General features: G+C 39.7%; 1 protein-coding gene across 1 annotated transcript in view; it reads left to right on the forward strand.

Annotated features, from left to right (window-relative positions):
* LOC126778971 (neogenin) overlaps positions 1-25835 on the forward strand; it is a 137848-nt gene that overhangs the window by 106056 nt on the left and 5957 nt on the right. The window contains exons 2-21 of the mRNA XM_050502709.1: positions 10282-10465; positions 12291-12421; positions 13307-13500; positions 14080-14213; positions 14535-14650; positions 16018-16105; positions 16203-16511; positions 16596-16711; positions 17440-17833; positions 18583-18706; positions 18922-19089; positions 19304-19501; positions 19587-19805; positions 20045-20165; positions 20758-20919; positions 21249-21454; positions 24542-24607; positions 25089-25230; positions 25320-25481; positions 25554-25766. Of these exons, the coding sequence (XP_050358666.1) occupies positions 10282-10465; positions 12291-12421; positions 13307-13500; positions 14080-14213; positions 14535-14650; positions 16018-16105; positions 16203-16511; positions 16596-16711; positions 17440-17833; positions 18583-18706; positions 18922-19089; positions 19304-19501; positions 19587-19805; positions 20045-20165; positions 20758-20919; positions 21249-21454; positions 24542-24607; positions 25089-25230; positions 25320-25481; positions 25554-25766 (3447 nt within the window). The remainder of the gene's footprint in view (positions 1-10281; positions 10466-12290; positions 12422-13306; positions 13501-14079; positions 14214-14534; positions 14651-16017; positions 16106-16202; positions 16512-16595; positions 16712-17439; positions 17834-18582; positions 18707-18921; positions 19090-19303; positions 19502-19586; positions 19806-20044; positions 20166-20757; positions 20920-21248; positions 21455-24541; positions 24608-25088; positions 25231-25319; positions 25482-25553; positions 25767-25835) is intronic.

A 25835-nucleotide genomic window follows, 5' to 3' on the forward strand; every position in this document is an offset into this window, starting at 1 on the left:
GTCGTTGTATATAAATAGTATTTAGGTTATTTTAGCTTTAACCCCGATAACAGGAGAACTAACCATAAACGTCAAACAATTGTTCAAACAGTATGACACGGCCACGTATGATTAATTCAACGCGGCCGCAACATCTATTATTGCTTATTACCGTTAACATTTCCCATTATCAGTGAAATATTTTAAGTAATGCTGATGATGAAACGTCAATATTTACTAAAGATAGCGACTTGGAATCCGAACAAGCATTACTCAATATTTTATATTAAGTTATCGTTTGAAAATAACAGCGACTAATATTCTACATTTTTAATTGATTATTGTATGTTTCTTTATTTGATATATTATTTGATTATTGCATTTTTCTTACAAAATTTTAATTTGTAAATTAGCTAAAGACAATAATGTCAATTGCAATCTAATTGCTATAACAGAAACGATACGTACTATTGCATCTTGGTTTTGTCATACCCACGTTATTTTAAGTGAAGTCTTAATTTGTGTAATGCTGTACCGTAACAGATCAGGGATTGTTTCATTGAAATGGCAATAAAAACTAAAGACTTAAATTAAACCGAGCCACATTCTCGCAGCTAAAATACAGTGGAGATAACATCGCGAAACAGATGCTGTATATCCACAGGTGCTCTTAAAAGAGACATATTAATATCAAAAAAATATATTTGACGAGCCGGTTGGCGTGGTTGGTGGATGCTTGCCTTTCAAGGTTGTGGGTTCGATTCCCACCCAGGACTACATAAGTATGTGACATACTATATAAGTATGTATTTACAAAAGAAAAATAGTATATATAGTATATCAGTTGTCTGGTTTCCATAGTACAAGCTCTGTACAAGCTTAGTTTGGGATCAGATGAGCATGTGTGAATAATGTCCCAGGATATTATTATTATATTATTGTAAATAATGTTCTATGATATAGGCGTATTTAGTTAAAATTTAATTATATTCTAAATTAACATCGTTATAGTAGTCGACGATGTACATACATGAGTATTACGTTTGCTATTTTAAATTCGGGTAAACAATTTTATAAAAATTGACAAACCAAATATAATCCAAGAACGGTGTTTCGGAGAAAATGTAATTAACAAAAACATCTTCCAGAACTTTCAAAATCGTTTTCGAACTACAAATAAAACTTTGCTTATGTATTTAATATAAAAAGATTTACTATCTACTAATGATAAAACAGCACAAGAAAGAACTTCTAAGATGATTATTAAATTGTTATACTCGCACACCATAAAAATATATGCATCGGTCTTAAGAAACTCGGTTCTATACAAGCGCTGTTCTCCGAAAATTTCACTAAGTTTTCATATGACTGACGTAATATTTTCAACAAAATAGCTATCGGTTTGATATTAAAACCTCCCAAGGCCAGTATACCCTCGCTACCGAGCCTGTATTTTATATTCAGGAGACGTCGAACATCAGCAAGTTGTTACCCGAACGTTACTTTACCAACAGCCCCTGAATTATTTAGGGTCCATTCGGCTCGAAGTTCGCGTCATGTTAGCATTTATAATTACTTGGATATATGCGTGATATCTATGCATGGGATAACCCTGGTTTATAGTTTGGACTGGAGATTGAAACTTAAATATTATAGTAAGTATGAAACAGACTAAATAGCATCACGTCTTTAATGATAAACCGCGGACAACCTCTGTTATATGTAATCATCTGCTTCTACTATCTCTATGGAAATAAATATTTGTTAGTTTGTTCTCTATGCGTTCCCAGACTCTTAAACAAATCATGATGAAACTTTGTTAAGTTGTTGTATTACGGAGATCCTGGTCAAACGTGACTTATAAAAAATAACCATTCGAAGCCAAAGCTGTTAGATAATTATTAAAATCAACTAATCAACGATTTTTATGTTTTGAAGAGGCTTTTAGTTGGGACATTATATGTTGTTATTAACGGATTGGTAGTATCTATTGTAAGTACAATGTGGTACATGATACTGGATGCAAAACTCATTAGGGCTCGCCCTTTCATAGTTCTCGGAGCTAATGGAGCGCGCCAGAGAGATTGTAGCGATGGGGATCTTGATATGCTCTGTGAAGTCATTACACGATTCGAATCTACATTGACGTCTGTGTAACATGATAATTGATTGACGTCATTACTCGATACATAACATAGCTAGTCTATGTACGCATCGTGATAAATAATGATTTAATTGTAATTAATTAATAAGCCCATGTAAATTGAGCTATTGAGCTACTTGCTGATTCTTCTCAGTAGAATTTACTTTCGAACCGGGGGTAGCTTTACATTTAACATAATCCTGTAAAGTGACGATGAAAAAGCTCTTAAAAGCACTCGAATAAAGGAGATTTAGATTTCTGCCAAACATGTTTTGCTTAACACTAGCTTTTTTATATAATAGGAAGGCAAACGAGTACATAGGCCACCTGATAAGTGTAAGTGGTCACAAACACCCAGTCATTGCCATTGTAAGAAACGTTAACCATGGCGATGTAATCGCTAAAGCGCCACCAACCTTGGTAACTAAGATGTTAAGTCCCGAGTACCTGTAATTACACTGGCTCACTACTCTTCAAACGGAACACAACAATACCAATTACTGCTGTTTTGCGGTAGAATATCCGATGAGTGGGTGGTACCTACCCAGACGAGCTTGCAAAAAGCCCTACCGCACAAATACATCTTTATTTATTTCTATATACAATTGTCTGATATACTTCAAAACAACAATTTCAACTCTAGTGGGAATTACTTAGAATGTTTTTTTTGGTAATTTTTAATCACGCATCATTATATTTATGTATATTAACATTTAATAAAAGTTAAATGTTTAGATACGTATACATCTCTGGTATCCTCAGAGATGAGCTGTTCATCGCTTTGTGAGACTTAGAGAATAGAGTCTGCATTCGTATCTCCGTACTCTCCTTTGAGAAAAGCCGCTCCGGCTGAAATCGTTAAAGATAATACAGAAGTGATATCTGTTGACGATATGTTACTAATGTTCGCAATCTAACCGTCAAAACTATCAATCAATCAAAATTTAGAGAAATATAACAGCAAATATAAGCTTCAAATCAGACGTTAGTACGTCAAATCCACTGTTTTACATGTGTTCAGGGCTTGTGACGCCTAATGAGGCTTAACCAAGCAAAATTACAGCGAGTGTCGTGAGAGTGCACTCGACCACCACTCCACGCGTCAGGCGTCAGGCGACAGCCGTAGTTGACACACTTCGTGTCGTCTGCGACTTTGTTTAATTAAAGAGCTGGATTTTAAAGTGCTTAAAGTTTAACAAGATGAAGTTATAAATCAAGAGCTTTCTTACCAATCAGCGTTGTATAGTTATTTGTTATGTTCTTTTTAACGCCGTTTGTTGTTAAAATGAAAGATTGTTTAAAAGACTTTTTTATAATATAGTTAGGCGGACGTGCAAACGAACGACCAAATAAGTGGCCACAACCCCCCATATATTTTGATACCGTAAAAAATATTAAACATTCCTTACATGGCCAATGTGCAATTTTGGGAACTAATATGTTATATTCTGTAGTTACACTGGCTCACTCACCATTCAAACCGGAACACAACAACTAAGTATTGTAGCTTGATGGCAGAGTTTATGATGAGTGGATGATACCTACCCAGATTGGCAGATGGTACGCAATGTCATGAAACATACCTCCAGGGTGCGAATTTTTTTTTACTTATTTAATAGTGTGCCGTAAACTGTGACTTATATGAAATTCCGATTATTGTCACTAGACGGCGCTGCTTTCATTCCATAGGCACAGAGATCCATTTTCGTTAACACAAAAGTAATAATATTAACGGTTAAAATTTACAGGCACTGAATATTAATTATGAAAATGTGCAATCATTTGGGTAATTTGAGTTAAATGATTTATCATTATATACTTTAACTTGAATGTAAAAAGTATAGGTGTTATGTTGATAAATAATAAATTTTTTAATTATCTTTTCAAATTTAAATATATGTTTAGAGCTCCACTTTGAAAATTATGTACTTAAAGAAAATCCGGCATTCGTTATTCTGTCTTTCTATATATACAAATATTCATGGTGATCCGTAAAACGGTATATAAATTGACGTGCTGCAGCGCCATCTAACGGAGAGTTACAACAAAGTGGGTTTTACAAAATACTTCTCCATAAAAAGAAAATATATATGAGGCAACTGTCATTGTAATCGGTTAAACAGTGACGAAGCCTTGATCTCAAACAGACATATCAACATCTATTTATACTAATATTAAGTTATTAAAGTCTGTCTGTTACGCTTTCTCGCCTAAATTACTTAACAGATTTTGATGAAATTTAATATGACACAAGCTCGAATCCCACAGAGCACAGTCTTTTTATACCTAAAACCTAACCCCTAAAACGCGAGCGAAATCGAGGGCGAAAACTAGTCTCTATATATAGATACTGTTAGTGGTATCTGCTTTTATATAGATGTCAGTCGGTGCGTCTGTTACGTTGATCACGAGTGGATTAGCAATCGACCTAATTACAAGACTTCCGCTCGACTGTCGTCTGTCGTTCTCCAGCTGATTGACTCGTCAGATGTGTGCGTTTTAATATCGTTTTGGTGACCTCGTTTGCTTAATATTCCATATGTATTATTTTTCAAATATTCTACACAGAACAAAATTAGTAGAAACAGCCTGTTAATGTCCCACTGCTGGGCTAAGGCCTCTCCCTTTTTGAGGAATAGGTTTGGAGCTTATTCCACCACGCAGCTCCAATGCGGGTTGGTAGAATTCACATGTGGCAGAATTTCAATGAAATTAGACACATGCAGGTTTCCTCACGATGTTTTCCTTCACCGTCAAGCACGAGAGCTGAATTATAAACACAAATTAAGCACATGAAAATTCAGTGGTACTTGCCCGGGTTTGAACCCACGATCATCGGTTAAGATTCACGCGTTCTAACCGCTAGGCCATCTCGACTTGTCCATCTCTTGAAAACGAAATTTATTTTAATATATTAGCTGAAATTATCCATATTAATCCACTTTCGAAATTTAAATATCTGTACTTGTTATTCAATATAGTGTTCTTAAGGAACTACTAATATACCTATTTACTCCTCCACTTAAGTGGTAAGCTTTTTAAGGAGAGGCGACGACTATAGCCTACATAGATTAGCATATATAGGGGCTAGGAGCGAACCTGCGATCGTCAACCTGCGATTTTCATCATCCTAGACAGTCCGTAAACCATTGCGCTAGTAATTCAAAAAACATTTCGTTTATACTTTTGCATATTACAAGTGTATAGTAGGATCGGGAGCTTTGGCGCACCTTGGGAGAGGCCTATGTTCAGCAGTGGACTTCGATTGGCTGTTGATTGATTGATTGATTTAAGTGTATAGTGTTAAATTTATGGATTAATTTATAAATTGCAAATGGACCATCTGATGGTAACTATTCACTACCGTCCATAGACATAGCACTGTAAGAAATATTAACCATCCTTTAAGTCGCAAATGCGCCACCAACTTGAGTACTAAGATGTTATGCCCCTTGTGTCTGTAGTTACACTCGCTCTCAAAACAATGCTAAGTATCGGCGGTAGAATTATCCATGAGTGTTACACACTGTGATGTGAGTAGTACAGAATCTATAAACTTGCTTATTGATTTAAACTTAATGGAATCCAATTTTCTTTATCGTCTAAAGTCGTTGGTTTTGTAATAGTATTTCATTGTTCATTGTGTCTAGTATTTCACGTATATGTGATACAAAACGTATTCTGTTCTGGTACATAGGTCCCAGGTGGTCTCATATATTTTTACTCGAAGTATAACGTACCGTTATTCAGGAAAGAATTGCAGTTCATTCTGAGTTTGAGATATTTTTTCACTTTATAAATTTATTACTGTTATTTTGGAAGACGGCTTAGCTATTTTATTGATTTTTTTAAACATATATAGTGGGATTTCAGGAACGGATGTGATTAGGAAACCTCTTCTTTTGAGGAAGCTGTCCGTGGCAGATTTTCATCCGATACATGTGTTCACAATGTTTTCCGTCACCACCACGTGCGAGATGATAAACAGAAATAAAGCACACGACATCTTAACGGCGCTTTGAACTCGCAATCGTCGATTAAGATTCACGTGTTTCAGACACTTGGCTATATTGGCCTTTTGTAAGATGTAATCCTTGCTAATATTATAAATACGAAAGTGGGTTAGTTTTTTTGTCACATTTTCACGTCTATTATTGTAAAAATTAGCATTGCATGTTGATGTTGATTGGGGTAGAGAAAAGGACAGCTTATCTCCACCCTCACATAGGACGACGCAGCAGGAGGAAACTATTATGGTATAATAACAAAAACGGTATATACTTCGAAATCGCGAACACAATGATGATAAAAGTAAACATTTTGACATTTGAAATGTAGAAAAAATGCTACCTGGTTAAACATCTGCTTTAAAAACGTTTCACGGAATAATCGACCTTATAGCAAATTAAATCAAGAACCATAATTGCTAAAATTTTTATACTATAGTTTGTTTTGATTTTATTGTCATGTTTGTCCCTTTCCTTTGCACTTATATCGGTTATTTGTTAGGACTTATTGGGTGCGCGTGCGCATGCGGGTCGTACGCGCATTGTTCGTTTAAAAGTTATTTATGTTCATTATATCATTCGATTTAAAATTATCTGCTTTAATCTGTTAAACTGTTATAGATTTTAAATATAATTTGAGACGTATGTGCTTCATAAACGTTGTTCTTAATTGCCCCCTATAAGAAGCATCCTTCCTGCTTGATAACCTCGCTTAGTAATTCCGGTTCGTGATAGAATTTACATTCTGAACCGATATTAAGATTAGTCGACGCAAATGAAACTGAGGGTAGTAAGGCACGCAGAAGCGTTAACCTTTTATGTAAAATAATTACATTCTGCAATAAAGTATATATAAATGAATAAATAATATAATGAATACAAACCTTGATACTTACTCGTCGTAAAAGTTCTACGAGTACAGCAAAAAATATCAGTTAAAGTCAACTTCAACAGTTACAAACAACTTGTATTCCTCGTAAATAACCCTCCTCTTTGAAATGTCCTCCTCTGAAACTGCTATAAATTAAAAAAAGTTAGCAAATTATTTACTTTGCATAAGCAGATATTAATTTTTTTTCCTTTAACGAATTAAACATTTTATTGCAACAGTAAATAAGCGAATCGTATCACCAAAGTAAAAAAAGTAAAGTAAGTCTGTATGTCCTACTGCTGTGCTAAGCTGTTAAAGCTTTTCCAAACTCGCTGCTCAACTGTAGTTGCCGAATTGGCCCAGTGATAAGAACGCGTGAATCTTATTCTGTTATCGTGCGTTCAAACCCAGGCAAGCACAACTGAATTTTCATGTGCTTAATTTATGATTATAATTCACGTCGTGCTCTACGGTGAAGGAAAACATCGTGGAACATGTATATTCCATCAACCCGCATTGGAGCAGCGTGGTGGAATAAGCTCCAAACCTGCTCCTCAAAAAGGGAGAGGAGGCCTTAGCCCAGCAGTGGGACATTCACAGGTTGTTATGAAAAATGTGGTTGATGAATACACCTCTAGGCTGATTGTCATGCGACAGCACGGGCTTCCCCGCTATGTTTTCAAACACAAATCAAGCATAGGTAAATTCAGTTGAGCTAAACTGGGTTTGAACCCGCAACCTGCGGTTAAAATTCACGCATTCTAACCACTGGACCTTCTCAGTGTAGTATGACTTATAGCTCGTTTTGTATATACTAATTGACCCAACCCACACCATTGTAAATTTGCTTTCAACCGTGAAAACCAGGTGCCGTCAGAAATTAAACCGATTAATTTCCTCTTCAGGTTAAATATACGCGATCGCGCATTCCTGATTTAATTCACTAGTTTTAAACTTAAATTGATGATATACATACATATATACATATAATGAAGAATCCTAGCGAGACTTTCCAGTACTGGCTCTTCTCAGTTTGAGGTACATCTTTCTAAGACGATGGTAGGTGGTAGATTTTTGACAAACAATACGCAAGTGTAATGCCTATATAAAATACATACATTTTGAACTGTATAATTTATTATCATAAGTTATTAAAATGTTTATTTGCTGAAAACTTTTCTCGTGAATATACTACACATGCTGGGATATAGCATTTTTGTCATAACTAGATTTGATTTTTAAATTGATAATCAGGAGGCTAACGCGCAAATGTAATGATAAGAATTGGTACTTGGTACTGGATAGATAGACTACAGCACAAGGAGTCAAATGGGATCTATGTTACTACTTGCCCCGAATACTGTTGAGTTATAGGGGTTCTAGGCAAGCAATTTTTTTCATTAGTTATAACACCTAAAATAATATCCTATTTAATACTATCTCTTGTTGTATATCTATGTTGATGGGTCGAACTAATATAAAATCTAAGCTTAAATTTAAATCTAGCATGCTGTACGTGTGTGGTATTATGTGTAACAAAGTAATCTGATATATAATATAAAAATAAATAGATTTTTGGTTTGTGGTTCTATTATGCATAAATTTTACCGTGCGCCTGAACTCTTTTCGATCGGAATGCCGTTCCATCGGATAATGAAAATGAAGGAATAGAGACACACTAGAGTCCTATAATATGTCCTGCGCAGTCGGCTAATCTCTCGTTACATTGGTCGCCTTGACCGAAATTGGTCAGAATGACAAACTTATTCAAAACTAATTCCAAAGTGTAGCTACTAATATTTACAATACACTACATTTAGATAGAGGAACAATAAAATAGAAAAGGTTTTACGGGGTATACAGATCGAAACTACGCCATTGTGTTGCCATATTGGAATACGCGAATTGTGACCGTCCGATCGGGCGTTCATTTACAATAACCTAAAGCCTTTGACCCAGAATTCGTGCGAGGCAATTTAGCATTCAACGGAACGCAATACGAGCCATTATGCTATGAAATATTTTGCAATTTACAAACTTTTCCATATACTATTGTTGGTCCAATCAAATACTATTCAAAGGGACCTTATCATTTCGCATCAAACAAATTTGGAAGTTAGCTGCGTGGATTATTAATCGTCCTTATTTCGTTGTGATAGGAGTGATATTTCTCTGTGTTTAACTCAATCGATTGTTCGAAGTTCTGTGCGGAGTTTGAAGGGTTTTTAGTTTAATTATAAAGGATGGTTTACGTTTTAAGTCGTTAAGGAGCTCTTCAGTGCAAAGTTGAAGGCGTATTTTGTGGGGTCTTTGAAAGGGGTATATTTTTTTATTTTATTTTTTAGATTCGGTATAATTTTTTATGGTTACTTCGTGGGTATTGAATTAAATAACGAGTCTGCTGATATAAAAGGAAAGGTTTGCATTGTTAATAAGTAATATCGGTAATCTGAGAGTATTGCCTAAAACAATTTCGGGTTCAGGATCAAACGTATAATACTTTGGATATAATGTATTTTGTATCGCAAAAACTGAGCGTAACGGCCTCCTCTCTCCTCATGATGCTTCTCCTTTACAGCTTATTCTACCACGTTCTTATTTGGTTTGATAGATGCACATGTGTCAGAATTTCATCCAACGCATGTTTTTCCGCGCCGCTGTTCACAAAATTAAAATTAAACACATGAATTCTAAAAAACCGTGACGTTATTATTTGTTAATTCACATGCGATAGGAAACCTACATGTGTCGGAAGGTATAGTAAACACAATAATAGCATGCTGGAATAATCTCGAATCCTTCCATTTAAACAGAAAGGAGGCCTTCGTCCAGAATAGCACATTTACAGGCTTTTTACCCTTACTTTATGTTTTATTTGTTTACCATAAAACGCTTACAGATGTATTCCCTATTATGTAAAGGTGTTTTTCTTTCTATGTAACAGGTATTTCAATCTATATCGGTAGAGCTCCGTTTTTCCTGTAACGAACTTTGTTTTTGTTGGAAGTTTATCATGCGGTGATATAACGACTTTTCCTTATCGTTAGGAAACTGGAAAATTCCATGAATAAATCTTTAATATATTACGAAGGGATGTTTGAATGATATAAACGCCACCTAATGGGAATTGTGGTGCCTATTTGCCATTAGAAATTGGTATTGTGATTACTTCTTACACTCAATCCCTAAATCGGAACATAAGAACACTTTTATTGATGTTTGACAGGGGAAAAGCTGACGCAGTGATAATATAATAATATCAAAATTGTCTTCTCTCACAGGTGGCGAAGATGAAAGCGAAACAATGTTTGGACTATCATCAGAGCCAGCGGATGCGGTGGTGGCGGAGGGCGAGAGTGCCTTGCTGGCCTGCGGAGCGCCACCGCCCGCGCGTCTTTCGTGGCGGTACAGCGCCACGGCACCCCCCACTAGAGACCACGCATTACCACGCGCTGACACTTACAGGTAACAAATCGTTATAATCTTATGAGAAATTGTGGAGGGCACCAGATAATTACACATTGTAATAAAGTATAAGGTCACACACAAAATTTATATAACGTATCGCAAAAAGAGCTGAGATAGACCAGTGGTTAAGATCACATGACTTAAGCGAAGGTAGGAAGTTCGAATCCGGAGAAACGCTCCTGAATAGCGTGTATATTGAACAGCGTTGTGGTAACAAGGTCAAATTCCTTTAAAGGCGAGAAGAACATAGCCCACCAGTGGGACATTGTAAATGTTTCATTAAACAATTGCAAGGCGCTTACTCTGTTTATATATTACTCGATGAAGGACTACATAGATTATATAAAGTGTGGAGTCAGTATTCGTTAATTTAGTATTTAAGTAACTGTTGAGTTTCTTGCCGATTCTCACGGTAATCTACCTTCAGAAGCGCTAGCTTTACAATAAAATGAACCTTGTAAAATAATAGACAAAAGTGTTTGTAAGAGCCCACAAAGTATAATTTGATATGGAGAAAGCTGAATAGTTAATAATAATACAATCCTGCCTGGTGCTAAAACGACCAGGGTCTCTTATTTTCGCAACAAGATTAGAAACGAAACAGATGTTGGTTGTTTTATATAACATGCCTTTTTTGTTATAAGTAATTTCAAGCTTATATCTCGTTTTAGCGCAAAAAAAAATAATATTATTTTTTAAATAATTTGACAAATGGCAAGATGTGCTTTTTATTCATCTGGGTGGTAAATATTCGACCGCCAAACAGCAGTACTTAGTATTGTTGCGTTCCGGTTTGAAGGATGAGTGACTGAAGAGTGAGTGCACAAAGGACATAACATCCTAGTTCCCATCATCATCATCATCCCAACATCTTAGTTAGGTTGGTGGCGTATTGGCGTATTGATAAGGAATGGTTAATACTTCTTACAACGCCAATGTCTATGGGCAGTGGTGATCACTTAATAAAAAAAAAACTCAAAAATGTACTTTGGTCCTTTTAATACCAGGCCATCGAAATTATATACACATATCGAAATAGTGTTCGTTTATAAATAATATCGCTCATGTTAGCCAGTTACTTTTGAATTAAGACAATTTGCAAATTTTAATACATAATAGCGGTTCGCAACAGCTGTTGTCAACACAGTGAATTATTCAGCAGAGCGTAATTGGACTGAGCTCGCTAAGCCTTTCGAACTTTAGGATTCACATATTTTATATTTAGAGCACTTGTAGTTAGTTTTATTAAATTTTGATACACGATGGTAACAGCAGGCCTAATTAATGATCATCCGTGGTAGATGCTGGCAGGATTTACTCGTCATTCAGTTTTGTTTTTGTTTAAAAGTTGAGATAAACAAAGTAATAACCCGTAATTGTCACACCGCTGGAAACAGCTCCTCTTCATTTGATACTTTCAAGTATAGGAAGCTGGTTTTTTAACATTATAAAATGTTTTTGAATTATAAAATCATTCCATTTGCAACACATATTAGTTCCAATGTTAGTGATGCATTAATGATTGAAGGATTGGTTTATTTTCTTATGGCTCCAATGTCTATGGTCGTTGGTAACCACTTACCATCAGTAGACCCATTTGCCTGTTCTATCGATATTATATAAAAAAAATTGAACAACCAAAACAAGAAATAAAAACAAATTAATACAATATTTAAAAAAATGCAGAAAAATTTAATTTCATATTTAAAACCTATCTCCGCGTCTGTATAAACGCGACATTGGTTCTAAATGTATTTTGATTTTAAACTTAGATTCAATAAACAGTGCTGTAGATGGTTCATTCTATTTATCTCTCTTCCAGGAAGCAGCTCACGAACGGCTCTTTGGTAATAGAGAGCATGTCGTCGGCGTTAGCTGGCCAGTACCAATGTGTCGCGACGGTGGACGGCATTGGGACCGTCGTGTCGAGAGTGGCCAGCGTTTTTTTAGCCGGTGAGTTTATAGTTACAATGTTTGTTTCGTAGATTAAATGGTCGTAGAATGTATCCTGGAACCATTTAAAATATAAGTTGTTCTGTCAAGAAGTTCTTAAAACCAACCTGGAGTACGGAAGTATAATTTCATTTATATGCCTCGGAAAGCACGTAAAGCCCTGTGCCTGAAATATTTCCAGTCTTGAAGGATCGTTCCTCCAATCACGATTATGTGACGGCACTGCACTTATAATTACATACACACTTGTACACGTAAAAGTATTCATTTTCGCGAACGTTCTTGGCGAGGTAAAATTTTGTACGCTAAATATTCCGAAAATTATTCGAATTCGTATTCTTTCTCACCTATTATACCCGTTGGCTAAGTGCAAGTCCCGGATCCCATCGGATTATGAGAGCGAGGGAATAGAGAGTGCACCTACGCGTAATCTAAACAGCAATTATCAGCTACAGTTTGCAACGTACGTTTGTAGTGTGTTTACAAATCCTACAAGCCTCTGTTATCCTCGCCAGTCGTCCAGCCTCGTTGTATAAACGCTCGTGCTTAAACAGATATAATACTTCTAACTACGTGACTGGATGTGGTACGATTTTTCTGAGTTCACTTGTCCAGTTCTTTGTTTGAGGATTTTTTTTCCGAATCGGTAGATTTTTTTACAATCAATAAGTTTAATACTTTCTATTTTGAATAAAGTTTTAACATCGACTTGTGACTTTTGTTAACCCGCGCACCCCACCGTGGAACCCACGGCTGTCAACACAATGACGCAAAATATTTGTAATAGTGTGTACTATATAAGAATAAAATTAAATATATAATATGTACATAAAAATATATACATATATAGCGTATTTAATACAAATAATTTTCCGAAAATTTCAGAAGTACCTGAACTAGGCGAAAGTCCACGAGTCGTGATGGGCGTTTTGGGATCACCGGCACTTCTATCCTGTCCCATTCGCCTTCCGCAAAGGCTTGCGGTTCGCATCGTGCCTTCGCCCTCCGCACCGCAGCCCGAGAGGCGGGTGTACGGCCTCACCAAAATACACGCACCGCCACCTGTATTAAAGCTGAACGTGAGTAACATGAAACGATGAATGAATGGTTTTAAAAGTGTCTCGAATTAACCTGTAAGATAGACCTAACATTTTCCTGGCACGTCTACCACCTACCGTGGTCACGTTACTATCGTGCCACATTCAGCAGTAACTTTGTCTAAAAAATAATGAATAGATTTTTAATATATTCAACAATTAAAGTAATATACAGAAATAAAATGAATGCTACCAAAATATGTACAAAAGGTACAGGATAGTCTTAACGCTTAATGGGCGATCTTGTTTAGACATTTTTGGGTAGACGGCGAACTAAAAATCAAGGATTCAAACCTGGACACGTGTGACTGGGTTTTCACGTTTAATTTATTGATAAAAAATGAAGGAAAACATAGTAAAGAAACATACATATGTTTGACGATATTATGCATACATATGTTTCACACACACCAAATGTATCCATTACTACCGCCATGTCATGTACGGGTAGCAACGTGAGAAAATGAGCTCCAAATCTTCTCCATAATATGAGAGGCTTTGTCGAGCTATGGGACATTTATTAGCTCTAACGTATCCTTGTATTCGTCTGGTATATATTAGGTAACGTGGTTGAAGAACGGTTCTCCGGTGCGCATGGAGGCGGCGCGCGTGTCGCTGACGCCGGGCGGCGCGTTGGAGCTCGACCCGCTGCGCGCGCACGACGCCGCGACCTACCGCTGCGCCGTCGCGCTGGCGCACGCGCACGCAAATCTCGCGCCTAGGTCGCTCTTATTCAATATTTACAAGATTAAAGTGTGCTACGCTATATTGGCATAAGACAACTGGTATAATAAAACGAATCAGTTTGCCTTTACCCCTATTTACTTAGGGGTGTGTCTAAAACATCATGGAAAGCCTTTGACACTATACATCCTACCGCCTGCTCGGTTCATTAAAATACTTTAGAGAAATAGTTACAATATATTAAACAAATAGTTTACAATTTCTAATATATTAAAGAAATAGCGAATTATTCCCAAAGTGTGATGAGTTAAATACAGTAAAATTAATTTCAGTTGTGAAACTTTCAGACTCGGACCGGAGGTGGAACTGCGCGTAAACAGTGAACTAGCCAACCTGGAGTCAGCACCTCGGTTCATCACCACACCGCAACCGGTCACCGTCATGGAAGGTATTTGATAAAAGCCATTGTGTGCGTCGACGTTGATAGTTTCGTGAAATGTTCCAATAGACAATCACGTTAATAGAAAACATTAGCAGAATACGAGATGAACAAATTACATGCTCAGTGCGATCTTAGTGAGTGACTACGTATCAAGCTACAGATTATACGATTCAGTATGAACTCACTTCGTTACTCACCCGTGAAATGTTGACAACTTATGGTGATATACTATTTTGATGCGTGTATTTCTGTAATGTTTTTTTATAGCATAGGAAGGCGGACGAGCGTATGGGCCACCTGATAGTAAGTGGTCACCAAACGCCCTTAGACATTGGCATTGTAAGAAATGTCGCCAATGCGCCACCAACCTTGGGAACCAAGATTTTATGTCCCTTGTGCCTGTAATTACACTGGCTCACTCACCTTTCAAACCGGAACACAATAATTACAAGTACTGCTGTTTTGCGGTAGAATATCTGATTAGTGGGTGGTACCTACTCAGATGAGCTTGTTATAATTATTATGGTCAATATCGCATGACACTTTCTGGTATTTCACGACCTTTTTTTATCACGGTTTTCTACGATGACTTTCGAATTTGTTCTTACAGAATAGCCCTACAGATATTGAGACTATGGATTCTTACTCTGTGTGAGTTGATAGGTTGTTGAGTTTTTCAAGTAATTTTCAACAGTTGTCTGGATTTCATGGTTGAATTCGATCCGTAGAGCTCTATAAGACAAACTCGGAAATCACTGTAGAACGCGATCGTGAAACGTCAGAAAGTGAAACGCGATAATGACCTTAATGATATTAATATATTAAGGAGACTCGGATCGGAACGGTGTACCATCGTATTTCGGCTTTTATTCATATGGAATAACACTGTCTATTTTTTTTTTAAGCATACATTTTCAAGTAATAATAATAATGTCTTCCAGACCGATTTCAATCTCAAGAGAGATTAGCCAACTACGCGGGAGAACGCGGAGAATATTATAGTGCACAAGTGTGTGCGCAAACACAGGTGCACTCTCTCTTCCCTCACTCCCATAATCCGATGGGACGGCAATCCGACACGACCGAAAAGAGTTCAGGCGCAGGATTAACGGTTTTACGTGCTTTCCGAGGCACGGGAGTGTACACACTTCCAACTTCCAGACTCCGGGCTGCTACTGAGAATTTTTCTGACAGAAAAACCCAATAACTTTTTATTGGCCCGACACGGGAATTGAACCCAGGACCTCCGGGTCTGCGGCCTCATATCAAGCCACTAGACCAACGAGGCAGTCTTTGTCAAGTACCAAGAATTAGAAATGAATCTGAGGTATTAATTATTTAAATAACCTACTAGTATCATTATTCCCTCGCAGGTGCGTCCGTCACGTTCGACTGTGCGGCCGTCGGAAATCCTAAACCGGAAATGGTGTGGTTGAACAACGGAGTCGCTATCGATCTCAAGTCAGTTACTAAAACAATATAATATAATAATCGCCGCGGGACGTCTCTCCGCGAGAAAGGTAAACGTACTGACTCGCGCCCACGTCCCGGTCCGCAGCGACCTGGACTCGCGGCTGTACCTGGTGGGGTCGGGCTCGCTGCGCGTGGCGGCGGCGCGCGCGCAGGACGCCGGCACGTACACGTGCCGCGCCACCAACCGCGTGGACTCGGCCGACCACTCGGCGCAGCTGCTCGTGTGGGCCGCGCCGCGCGCGTCGCTGCGCGCGGGCGGCGCCGTGCGCGCCGTGGCGCGCGGTGACGTCACGCTGCGCTGCGACGCGCGCGGCCGCCCGCCGCCCGCCGTGGCGTGGCTCAAGGACGGCGAGCCGCTCACGCCCAACGACCACGACATCGCGCTCGTCGACGGGTACGTGTCGCCCGCGCGGGGGCGGGGGCGGGGGCGGGGGTAGCGGGGGGCGTTGGGGCGCGGTCTCACGGCGTGCGTGCGCAGGTCGTCGCTGCGCATCCGCGGCGTGCTGGACGTGGACGCCGGCGTGTTCCAGTGCAGCGCCAGCTCGCCCGCCGGCAGCAGCGTGGCCGCGCTGCGCCTGCTCGTGGCGCCGCACGGTCAGTACGCGCGTTCTATTGTATTATTTGTGAAATCTTTTAAAATACTTCTAAATCTTGCTATTAATAAACAAGTGTCTATGTCGTTTTTGATTGGACAGTAGCTAATCGACATACTATGTCGTGGAATATCTCATTATACAATAATAAATATATAGTAATATTAGGCATTTTCTTAACTTGTCGTAAATTTGTGTAGGTTTCCGATCTCTCCCACCAGATCGACCGGCTGCTGCATACGTCTCGTCTTAATAAGACTCGACTCGACTTAAACGCACAACAGAGTGCAGTTTATTTATTTTATATCACATTATCTATTGTTATTACGAAAAAATCTTTTCAAGGTTGTCAGGACTAACCACGAAACAGGAAATGACATTGGTTTTTTTTTTGTTAATAAACACAGGTATAAATAAAGTATAAATAAGGTAAATAAATAGAAAAACAAATTACATAAGCTCGTTGACCTCCGGACAAAAATTTTTGGATTTTTCAACGTGTTATCAATGTGTTAAAAATTATTTGTAATATTAACTTTATAATCAGACAAACATACACTTGAACACTCACGCACACATACATATAAACAACAATGTAAGTACATAAAACATAAGAATGAACAATGTGGGACTTCTATATACATTATTAATAGTCAAAAACCAACTTCTCACACCCTTTATTCATAATTTTTAATTTTGTTAATTTTATTTTTAATTTTGCCGTTCCAGATCATAAACCGAACCCCACCCACCCAAAGTCCTTTACGAATTCCACTCAAGACATTTTCAATACGCTCATTTCCGGCGACTTCGAGCAAACCCTTGACCCCACTCCCGAGGACCCAGACTTCCTGGGCGAGACGTCCTCCGCGTACACCTCCGAGCCGCTGTACGACGACTATAACGAGAACACTTTAGATAACGATTATTCATTTCACGCTGCTGAAGACTTGGATACTGAGGAATTTAGGAACGGGAACGCGACTGCCGTCTCCCCGCCCAAGGACTTAAGGGCGGTTATCGTGAAGCACAGGTTCGTGACGCTCACGTGGGAGGAGCCCGAACATAAGTTGGAGGAGATCAGCGGGTACGCTATCCTGTACAAGGTCAAGGGGAGTGAGCGGTGAGTGGATATTTTTATTTGTTTTAATGTATTGGGCTACTTCATGGTGAGTGATCACCACCACCCATAGATAATATCCTGGGACATTTTTCACACACGGCCATCTGATCCCAAATTAAGTTTGTACAAAGTTTGTGCTATGGAAACCAGACAACTGATATACTACATATACTACTTTTTTTTTGTAAATACATACTTATATAGATAATTACACCCAGACTCAGGACAAACAGACATGTTCATGCACACAAATGTCTGTCCTGGGTGGGAATCGAACCCACAACCTTCGGTGTGAAAAGGCAAGTATCTACCAACTTGGCACTGATATTGGCACTGTAAGAAATATTATCCATCCCTTACATAGCCAATGCGTCAACAATCTTGGTCATTAAAATCGGAACACAACAATTATATTTCTTATCTTATATAATGAATGACATAATGATGTCTTAAACAAGTACAAACTGAACAGTCTGTTTATATAATGAAAAACATTATTTTAGTTATTCTATATTTTTGCTTAAGGCAAAGCTTGAACCACGATATTTAGAAAGATAATAGCAACACTGTTTTCTGTACAAAAATAAAGGAAGATTATCCTTTATTATTGTATCAGAGATATATGTGTGTGTGTATGCGTGAGTGCATGCGTACGAGCGTGTGTGTGTGTGTGTTTATTAAATTATACTTATGATTGTTTTTATATTGTTACTAAGAAATTAGATTTTATTTTATAATATTGTGTTTAGCGAGCGTCTCTCCCGCGGCGAGGCTCGTCGGCACGAGATGAACGTGGCCTCCCTGCAGCCCAACACCACGTACCAGTTCAAGGCGGTGGCGCTCACCGAACACGCCGTCTCCCCTCCCACTGAGGTACTAAACACCTATACTTCTGTATATGTATAGTTTTATGTTTTTTTTAATGTATCATAAATTTCTTATCGACTAAACAATTAAAGTATAATTTTCTAAGTGCTGATTATTTCTAAGATTTGAAAAAGTTAATTCACAGTCTTAAAAGCATACCTAAATACCCGTATGCAGCATTCACGAAGTGATAAATCATATAGTATATATGCATTGTTCAGATAATAGAAGCGACGACCCCCCCGGAGGAGTTGACGTACGGCCCCCCGCTGAACGTGCGCGTGGAGGCGACGGGCGCGCACGCGCTGCGCGTGTCGTGGGAACCCCCCGCCCCCGCCGGCGGCGCCGCTCGGGCTCCGCCCTCCCGATACGCCGTCTACTACACGGAGGTGCGTGATCGAGCCGGCCGGCCGGAGTCGGCGGAACGTTCTCGGTCGAATATCGAAACCTCTCTACGTTCACTCGAAAGCTCACTCGGGGAGGTTTTTTGAAGATTTATCTCATTCGCACAATACGGAATCACCCAGTTCGAATCCCTCGGGAGACACCGAATAAAAACAGTTATAAAACAGCTCGAGCAACCGTAGTCGTCTCGGCCGGCAGGTGGAGAGCGGTCGCGAGCAGGCGCAGTGGGCGGGCGCGCCCCCCGCGGCGCTGGCGGCGCTGCGCGCGGCGGCCGCGTACCGCGTGCGCGTGGCGGCCGCGGGCGGCGCCGCCAGCGCCGACGTGCTCGCGCGCACGCGCAGCGACGCGCCCGCCGCGCCGCCCGCCAACGTGTCCGCCGCGCCGCTCGGCGACACCGTGAGTGCCCGCGCGCCCCCCGCGCCCCCGCGCCCCCCGCGCCCCTCCGCGCGCGGCCCTCGCTCACTCGGCTCTCGTGTCGCAGGCCATCCTCGTCCGCTGGGAGGCGCCGCCCGCGCGCACGCACCGCGGCGCGCTGACGGGCTACAAGCTGCGCTACCGCGCCGTGGGGCCGGCGGGGGGAGCGGGCGCGGCCGCCGCCGGCTCGGGCGCGACCCCCCGCCGCCGGGCCGACTCGCTCACGACGCCCGCCGACACCCGGCGAGCGGAGTTGCGCGGGCTCGAACCCGCTACCTCGTATCAGGTGCCCTGTAGCTTTACCGTTATCGTAGTCGATATTAAGAAAATTAGTATACGTCACTTCTGACTCTGAATGTCGAATGTATAAGAAACTGAGCTCGGGCTTCGTTACATTTAACATCGCTACTAGTGTACTAAATACTATTACATACTTTATTTCCTCGTCACCGTGATTTCATTCGATGTAAATGAGAACATATCTACGTAACGCTACGCCCGTGTGACCGTCCCGCTTGCGCGCAGATCCGCGTGTGCGCGATGAACGCGAACGGCTCCGGCCCGTTCAGCGACTGGGTGCCGGCCAGCACGCAGGGCCGGCGCCGCGCCGACAGCGCCGTGCCGGGCCGGCCGCCGCCGCTCACCAGTAACTACCCCTTGTCTACCTTCACCCTCTAAGTCGATATCAAATTTGATTGTCCCGTTTACATGCAACGTATAAAAATAAAACGTTGCTTACGTTTAGCCTCCGTCACATAAAACCAAGTAAAATTCCGATGACGTGTGACGATTACATTGTGTACAGTCAAAGTGACTAACAGTAACAGCCTGTTAATGTCCCACTGCTGGGCTAAGGCCTCCTCTCTCTTTTGAGGAGAAGGTTTGGAGCTTATTCCACCACGCTGCTCCAATGCGGGTTGGTAGAATACACATATGACAGAATTTCAATGAAAATAGACACATGCAGGTTTCCTCACGATGTTTTCCTTCACCGTTAAGCACGAGATGAATTATAAACACAAATTAAGCACATGAAAATTCAGTGGTGCTTGCCCGGGTTTGAACCCGCGATCATCGGTTAAGATTCACGCGTTCTTACCACTAGGCCATCTCGGCAAAGTGACTAAGTTGTCCCGTAATTATAATTTTCTCAATTATTATCCGTATACCATTTCGACCATTAACTTTCGTTTGGGCTGTCGCTTCGATATCAGTAAGTGATGTGTCCGTATCCATAGCGCGCGCTGGTCGCGACTGGATCTCGGTATGGTGGGGGGGCGACGACGGTTCTGGCGGAGCTCTGGTGCGCGGGTACCTGCTGGGGTGGGGCCTGGGCGTGCCAGACTCCCATTCTCGTGAATTGCCTGCGCACGCGCACTCACACGTCATACGCGCACTCGGTGAGTACGCACCTTTTGTAATTTTGTGATAAACCAGATAGATGGCGTTAATATATATTTTGTGTGCTTAAATTTTAGTAGCTACGACACAGTATTATACTTTTGTAGTTACTATCATATATATTGTTTATGATATGTATAATTTGTTCAAAATAAATAAAAATAAAATAAATCTCAAACGAAATACTTTTCGCACTTCTTATATATAGGTAAAATCAATTTCTATAGAAAATCCTATTGATGTGTATCAATTGTTCTCCGATTACTTCGCAAAAATCGTTATAAACAAGTAAAAAAATGAAAACTATACCGTGACTTCATGATATCAGAATCGAACTCGGAGTACGTGATATCGCTGCGTGCGAGCAACGCTCTCGGTCTCGGGCCGGCGGTGTACGCGACGGTACGCACGAAGTCCTCCGAGCCGGATGAGGACGAACCGGACGAGCCGGACGAACCTGATGCGGATGAACCGGACGATCCGGATGAGGAGGAAGACGATACACCACCTCTCATACCACCTGTGGGGGTTAAGGTGAGAATAACTTTTAAAATTTAAGTATTTTATGTCTTATATTTTTTCTTTTTAAGAATTTCTCGTAGCTAAGGATGGCTGCACTTTTAGTTTACAGATAGTTTATTAGATTTCCATTAAGTAATTGATATTTTGGTCCACTGTACAAAAAATAAATTAGCGTTGAAAAGATAAACTAAATCATTTCGACAAAAGCGTAAACTCGCACAATATCAAGAAAGAGAAAAAGACGGTAACAAGCGACAACGAATTGAAACAACAGTAAATTCCTTGGAAAATGAAGAAGTACAATACATATATATTAAAGTATTAAGTGCTATGGAAGTTGGTTTCCAGGTAGATGTCGTATACACTGATTACTCGAAAGCATTTGATAAGATATCGCACAATTTGTTATTACAAAAACTTAACAACATCGGTATACATGGTGACCTTCTACGTTGGCTTACATCTTATCTCCGCGAAAGATCTCAAGCCGTTGCTATTAAAGGATATACGTCTAGTTTTATTCCTGTAACATCGGGTGTACCACAAGGTTCTCACCTTGGCCCTTTACTTTTTAACATTTTTATTAATGACGTAACTAATTGTTTCAAAAATTCTCAAGTTTTATTATACGCTGATGACACTAAAATTTTTAAGATAATAAAAAATAATCAAGACTGTTTTCATTTACAAGAGGATTTAAATAAATTAGGACAATATTGCATTGCTAATAATTTGCAGCTTAATGTTGACAAGTGCTGTGTAATTACATTTTCGAGAAAAAAAGAACAAATAATTTTTGACTATTCCATATTTAATACTAAATTAAAAAGGGTAACCGAGGTGAGAGACCTTGGGGTACAACTAGACAACAAACTTATATTCGATAAGCATATTGAGGAAATAGTGATGAAGTCGTATAAAATGCTTGGATTTATCTTTCGGCAAGGGGCAGACTTTAAAAATATTCATACCTTTGTAATTTTGTACAATGCTTTCGTTAGATCACATTTAGAGTATGCGTCAACTGTTTGGAATCCACAATATGCAAAATATGTCAACTTAATTGAAAATATACAAAACAAATTTATCAGGAGGTTGCGATACAAATTTACTTTTCCTGACTCTGTTTTTATGCCACTTGAAGAACGTAGAGAACAAAGAGACCAAATGTTTCTTTACAAAATATTAAATAATTTAATTGATTCTCCATATCTGCTCAGTGAGATTTTATTTAAGTGTCCTCGTTTTAACGCTCGCTCTCAGGATACTTTTTCAATACCCATTTATAAAACTAATTATTTCAAAAATTCTTTTATTCTAAGATCTTGTAATAGTCATAATAGAAAATACAACCACATTGATCTGTTTAAAAATAGTTTAAGTAAATTTTATAATCTTGTGAAAAATACTTATTAGTAATTAACCATAACCATATTTACGTTAAAATTTTACTTTGTCATAAATAGTTATATTTTATGTAACATCAAAATTAGTCCACTTCCCTGTTAAAACAGTAGTGGAAACTTAACTGGCATAAGTGTTAAAATATGATTATTATATTAAGTTGTAATATACGATATGCTGTATGTTTCCCTAATAAATAAATAAATAAATAAATATTTAAATTGAACGATGACGCAACAATCAAATGCGAGATAGGAGGAGTCAATTTAGAAATTTTAATTGATTCAGGATGCAAATTAAATTTGATATCCTGCAAAGCCTGTGAATATTTAATGAAAAACAAGATAAATTGTGACAAACAAGTGAAAGAGCCAAATAAAATACTACTAGCATATGAAAAGATGTTAATAAAATGCGAAGGATCTACAAATTTTATTGATGACATATTAATTTAGGGGAGCAACGAAAGAGAACATGACTTGTGACTTTCCAGAGTGATGGAGGTGTTGAAGCAAAACAATGTTTTGTTGAATCAAGAGAAATGTATTTACAAAATACAGACAATACATTTCTTAGGACATGAACTTAAACCGGAAGGAGTAGTTTTTACTGGTGGTAGAGCTTTGTGCAAGCTCGTCTGGGTAGGTACCACCCACTCATCAGATATTCTACCGCAAAACAGCAATACTTGATATTGTTGTGTTCCGGTTTGAAGGGTGAGTGAGCCAGTGTAATTACAGGCACAAGGGATATAACATCTTAGTTCCCAAGGTTGGTGGCGCGTTGACGATGTTAGCGATGGTTGACATTTCTTACAATGCCAATGTCTAAGAGCGTTGGTGACCACTTACCATCAGGTGGCCCATATGCTCGTCCGCCTTCCTATTCTATAAAAAAAAAAAAAAAAACCGCTGCCAAAATATATAAAATTGGAAAAAAGGCAAACATAGAAAAATACTGGAAGGATGATCAGAATGAAGCATTTGAAAAGCTAAAGGAGATGCTATCTATAATAGACACGTTGGGATATTACGATATCAAAGACGAGACGCAAGTAATAGCGGACGCAAGCCCTGTAGGACTAGGAGCAGTCTTAGTGCAGATAGACGGTAAAGGACCAAGAATTATTGCATATGGAAATAGGACACTCAGTCAATGTGAGCGGAAATATAGCCAAACAGAGAGAGGCTCTTGCGCTGGTATGGTCGATTGAGCATTTTAATACGTTTCTGTTTGGTAAAGAATTTGATTTAATAACAGATCACAAGCCATTGGAATTTCTGTTCAGTCCGAAATCAAAACCACGCGCCCGTCTTGAAAGATGGGTTTTGCGCCTCCAGGCGTATCGTTACAACGTAAAATATAAACCGGGTAAGACCAATATTGCAGACCCATTATCACGGCTGTGTAAATACTCAGATCGGCCAATCCCTTCATTAGAAGAGACTAATGTCCACCAAATAGTCGAACTCGACAGACCCTGTGCAACTTCAATGCAAGAAATAATAAAAGAATCAGCAAGTGATCAGGAAATCACTTAATAATAATAATAAATTAATAGATTTTTATTTCTCTAATAAAAGTGTGAAGACTTTGACTTGACCTTTCTATAATTTTTATTAAAATATGTTTATTTGGTAGATAGAACAAACATTCAAGGACGTTAGAAAACGCTAACTAAATTTAATGTTGCAGGTGATAATGTTGAGTGGTACCACCGCTGTTGTTTATTGGACGGATCCCACACTGCCTAAAGGACAAGTAAGTTTCATTTAATTAAATTACTAAGTAGTCTAATAATATAAATCCGGCTCGAAGGACCATGAAATACGGCGATTAATTTCTAATACAGATGTTACAGATCTATGATAAATAATTGAGACCAGTTAAGTAAGGCGGTTAAGTTTGATAATTATATCGCTTATTAGCTTACTTAATTTCAATGACTTAAGACATAAAGTAATGAAATGAAAATAGTTATAAATATTATATAGCTATTTTTCGATGTTACTTGATTCCCCATTCGCAATAATTGCACTTGGGTTTTACTAAAATCTATATAAGTATGTATTTACAAAAGAAAAGTAATATATGCAGTATATCAGTTGTCTAGTTTCCATAGTACAAGCTTTGTACAAGCTTAATTTGGGATGAGATGGCCGTGTGTGAAAAATGTCCAGGGATATTATTATTATTACTAAAAGAACTTCATTCTTGAGTTAATACAGCGTGTTTTATTCAGACGGCAACGGACGGTCGGCGTTACGCGGTGAGGTGGTCGGGGGGTGGTCGCACGCGTGTCTACAATGTCTCCGACCTCAACTGTATGGTGGACGACCTGCGACCCTACACGCACTACGAATTCGCTGTCAAGTTGATTAAAGGTGAGCCCGTCAGTACTTAATTAGGAAATAAAGAAAGGAAGCGAGTTCACTGATTTAATTTCATTTCAAACCCGACGCCGCGCCCGCAGGCGAGCGCGAGTCGGCGTGGTCGATGCTGGCGTCCAACACATCGCTGGAGGCCGCGCCGAGCTCCGCCCCCCGAGATCTGCGGGTGTCGGCCGCCGCACCCCCCGCACGCGCCGCCGATCTTACGTGGAGCCCCCCCGCGCGACCCAACGGACAGCTCACGGGTGAGACTGTTGCGATTTGAAGCCCTCCTCCCCTGCACGCTAGGAACATTACTGACGCGTGACTTCCCGCAGGCTACATCATAATGTACGCGGCTCAGCGGGGCGCCGCGGGGGCGGCGGAGGAGTGGACGACGGTGACGGTGGCGGGCGAGCGCGGACGAGCACGCGTGGAGCGACTGCGCGCACGCACCACCTACCACTTCAAAATACAAGCGCGGAACGGCAAGGGCCTCGGGCCGTTCAGCGCGCCCGTCGCCTACACCACAGGACCCGGTAGGCACCGAAGTCGTGGTGCTTTTGATTTTTTTTTAATTCGGAGGGAGGAATATCGGGAAAATAGATAATGTTACGCGA

Source organism: Nymphalis io, chromosome 28 (genome assembly GCF_905147045.1).
Source record: "Nymphalis io chromosome 28, ilAglIoxx1.1, whole genome shotgun sequence".
Lineage (NCBI taxonomy): Eukaryota > Metazoa > Arthropoda > Insecta > Lepidoptera > Nymphalidae > Nymphalis > Nymphalis io.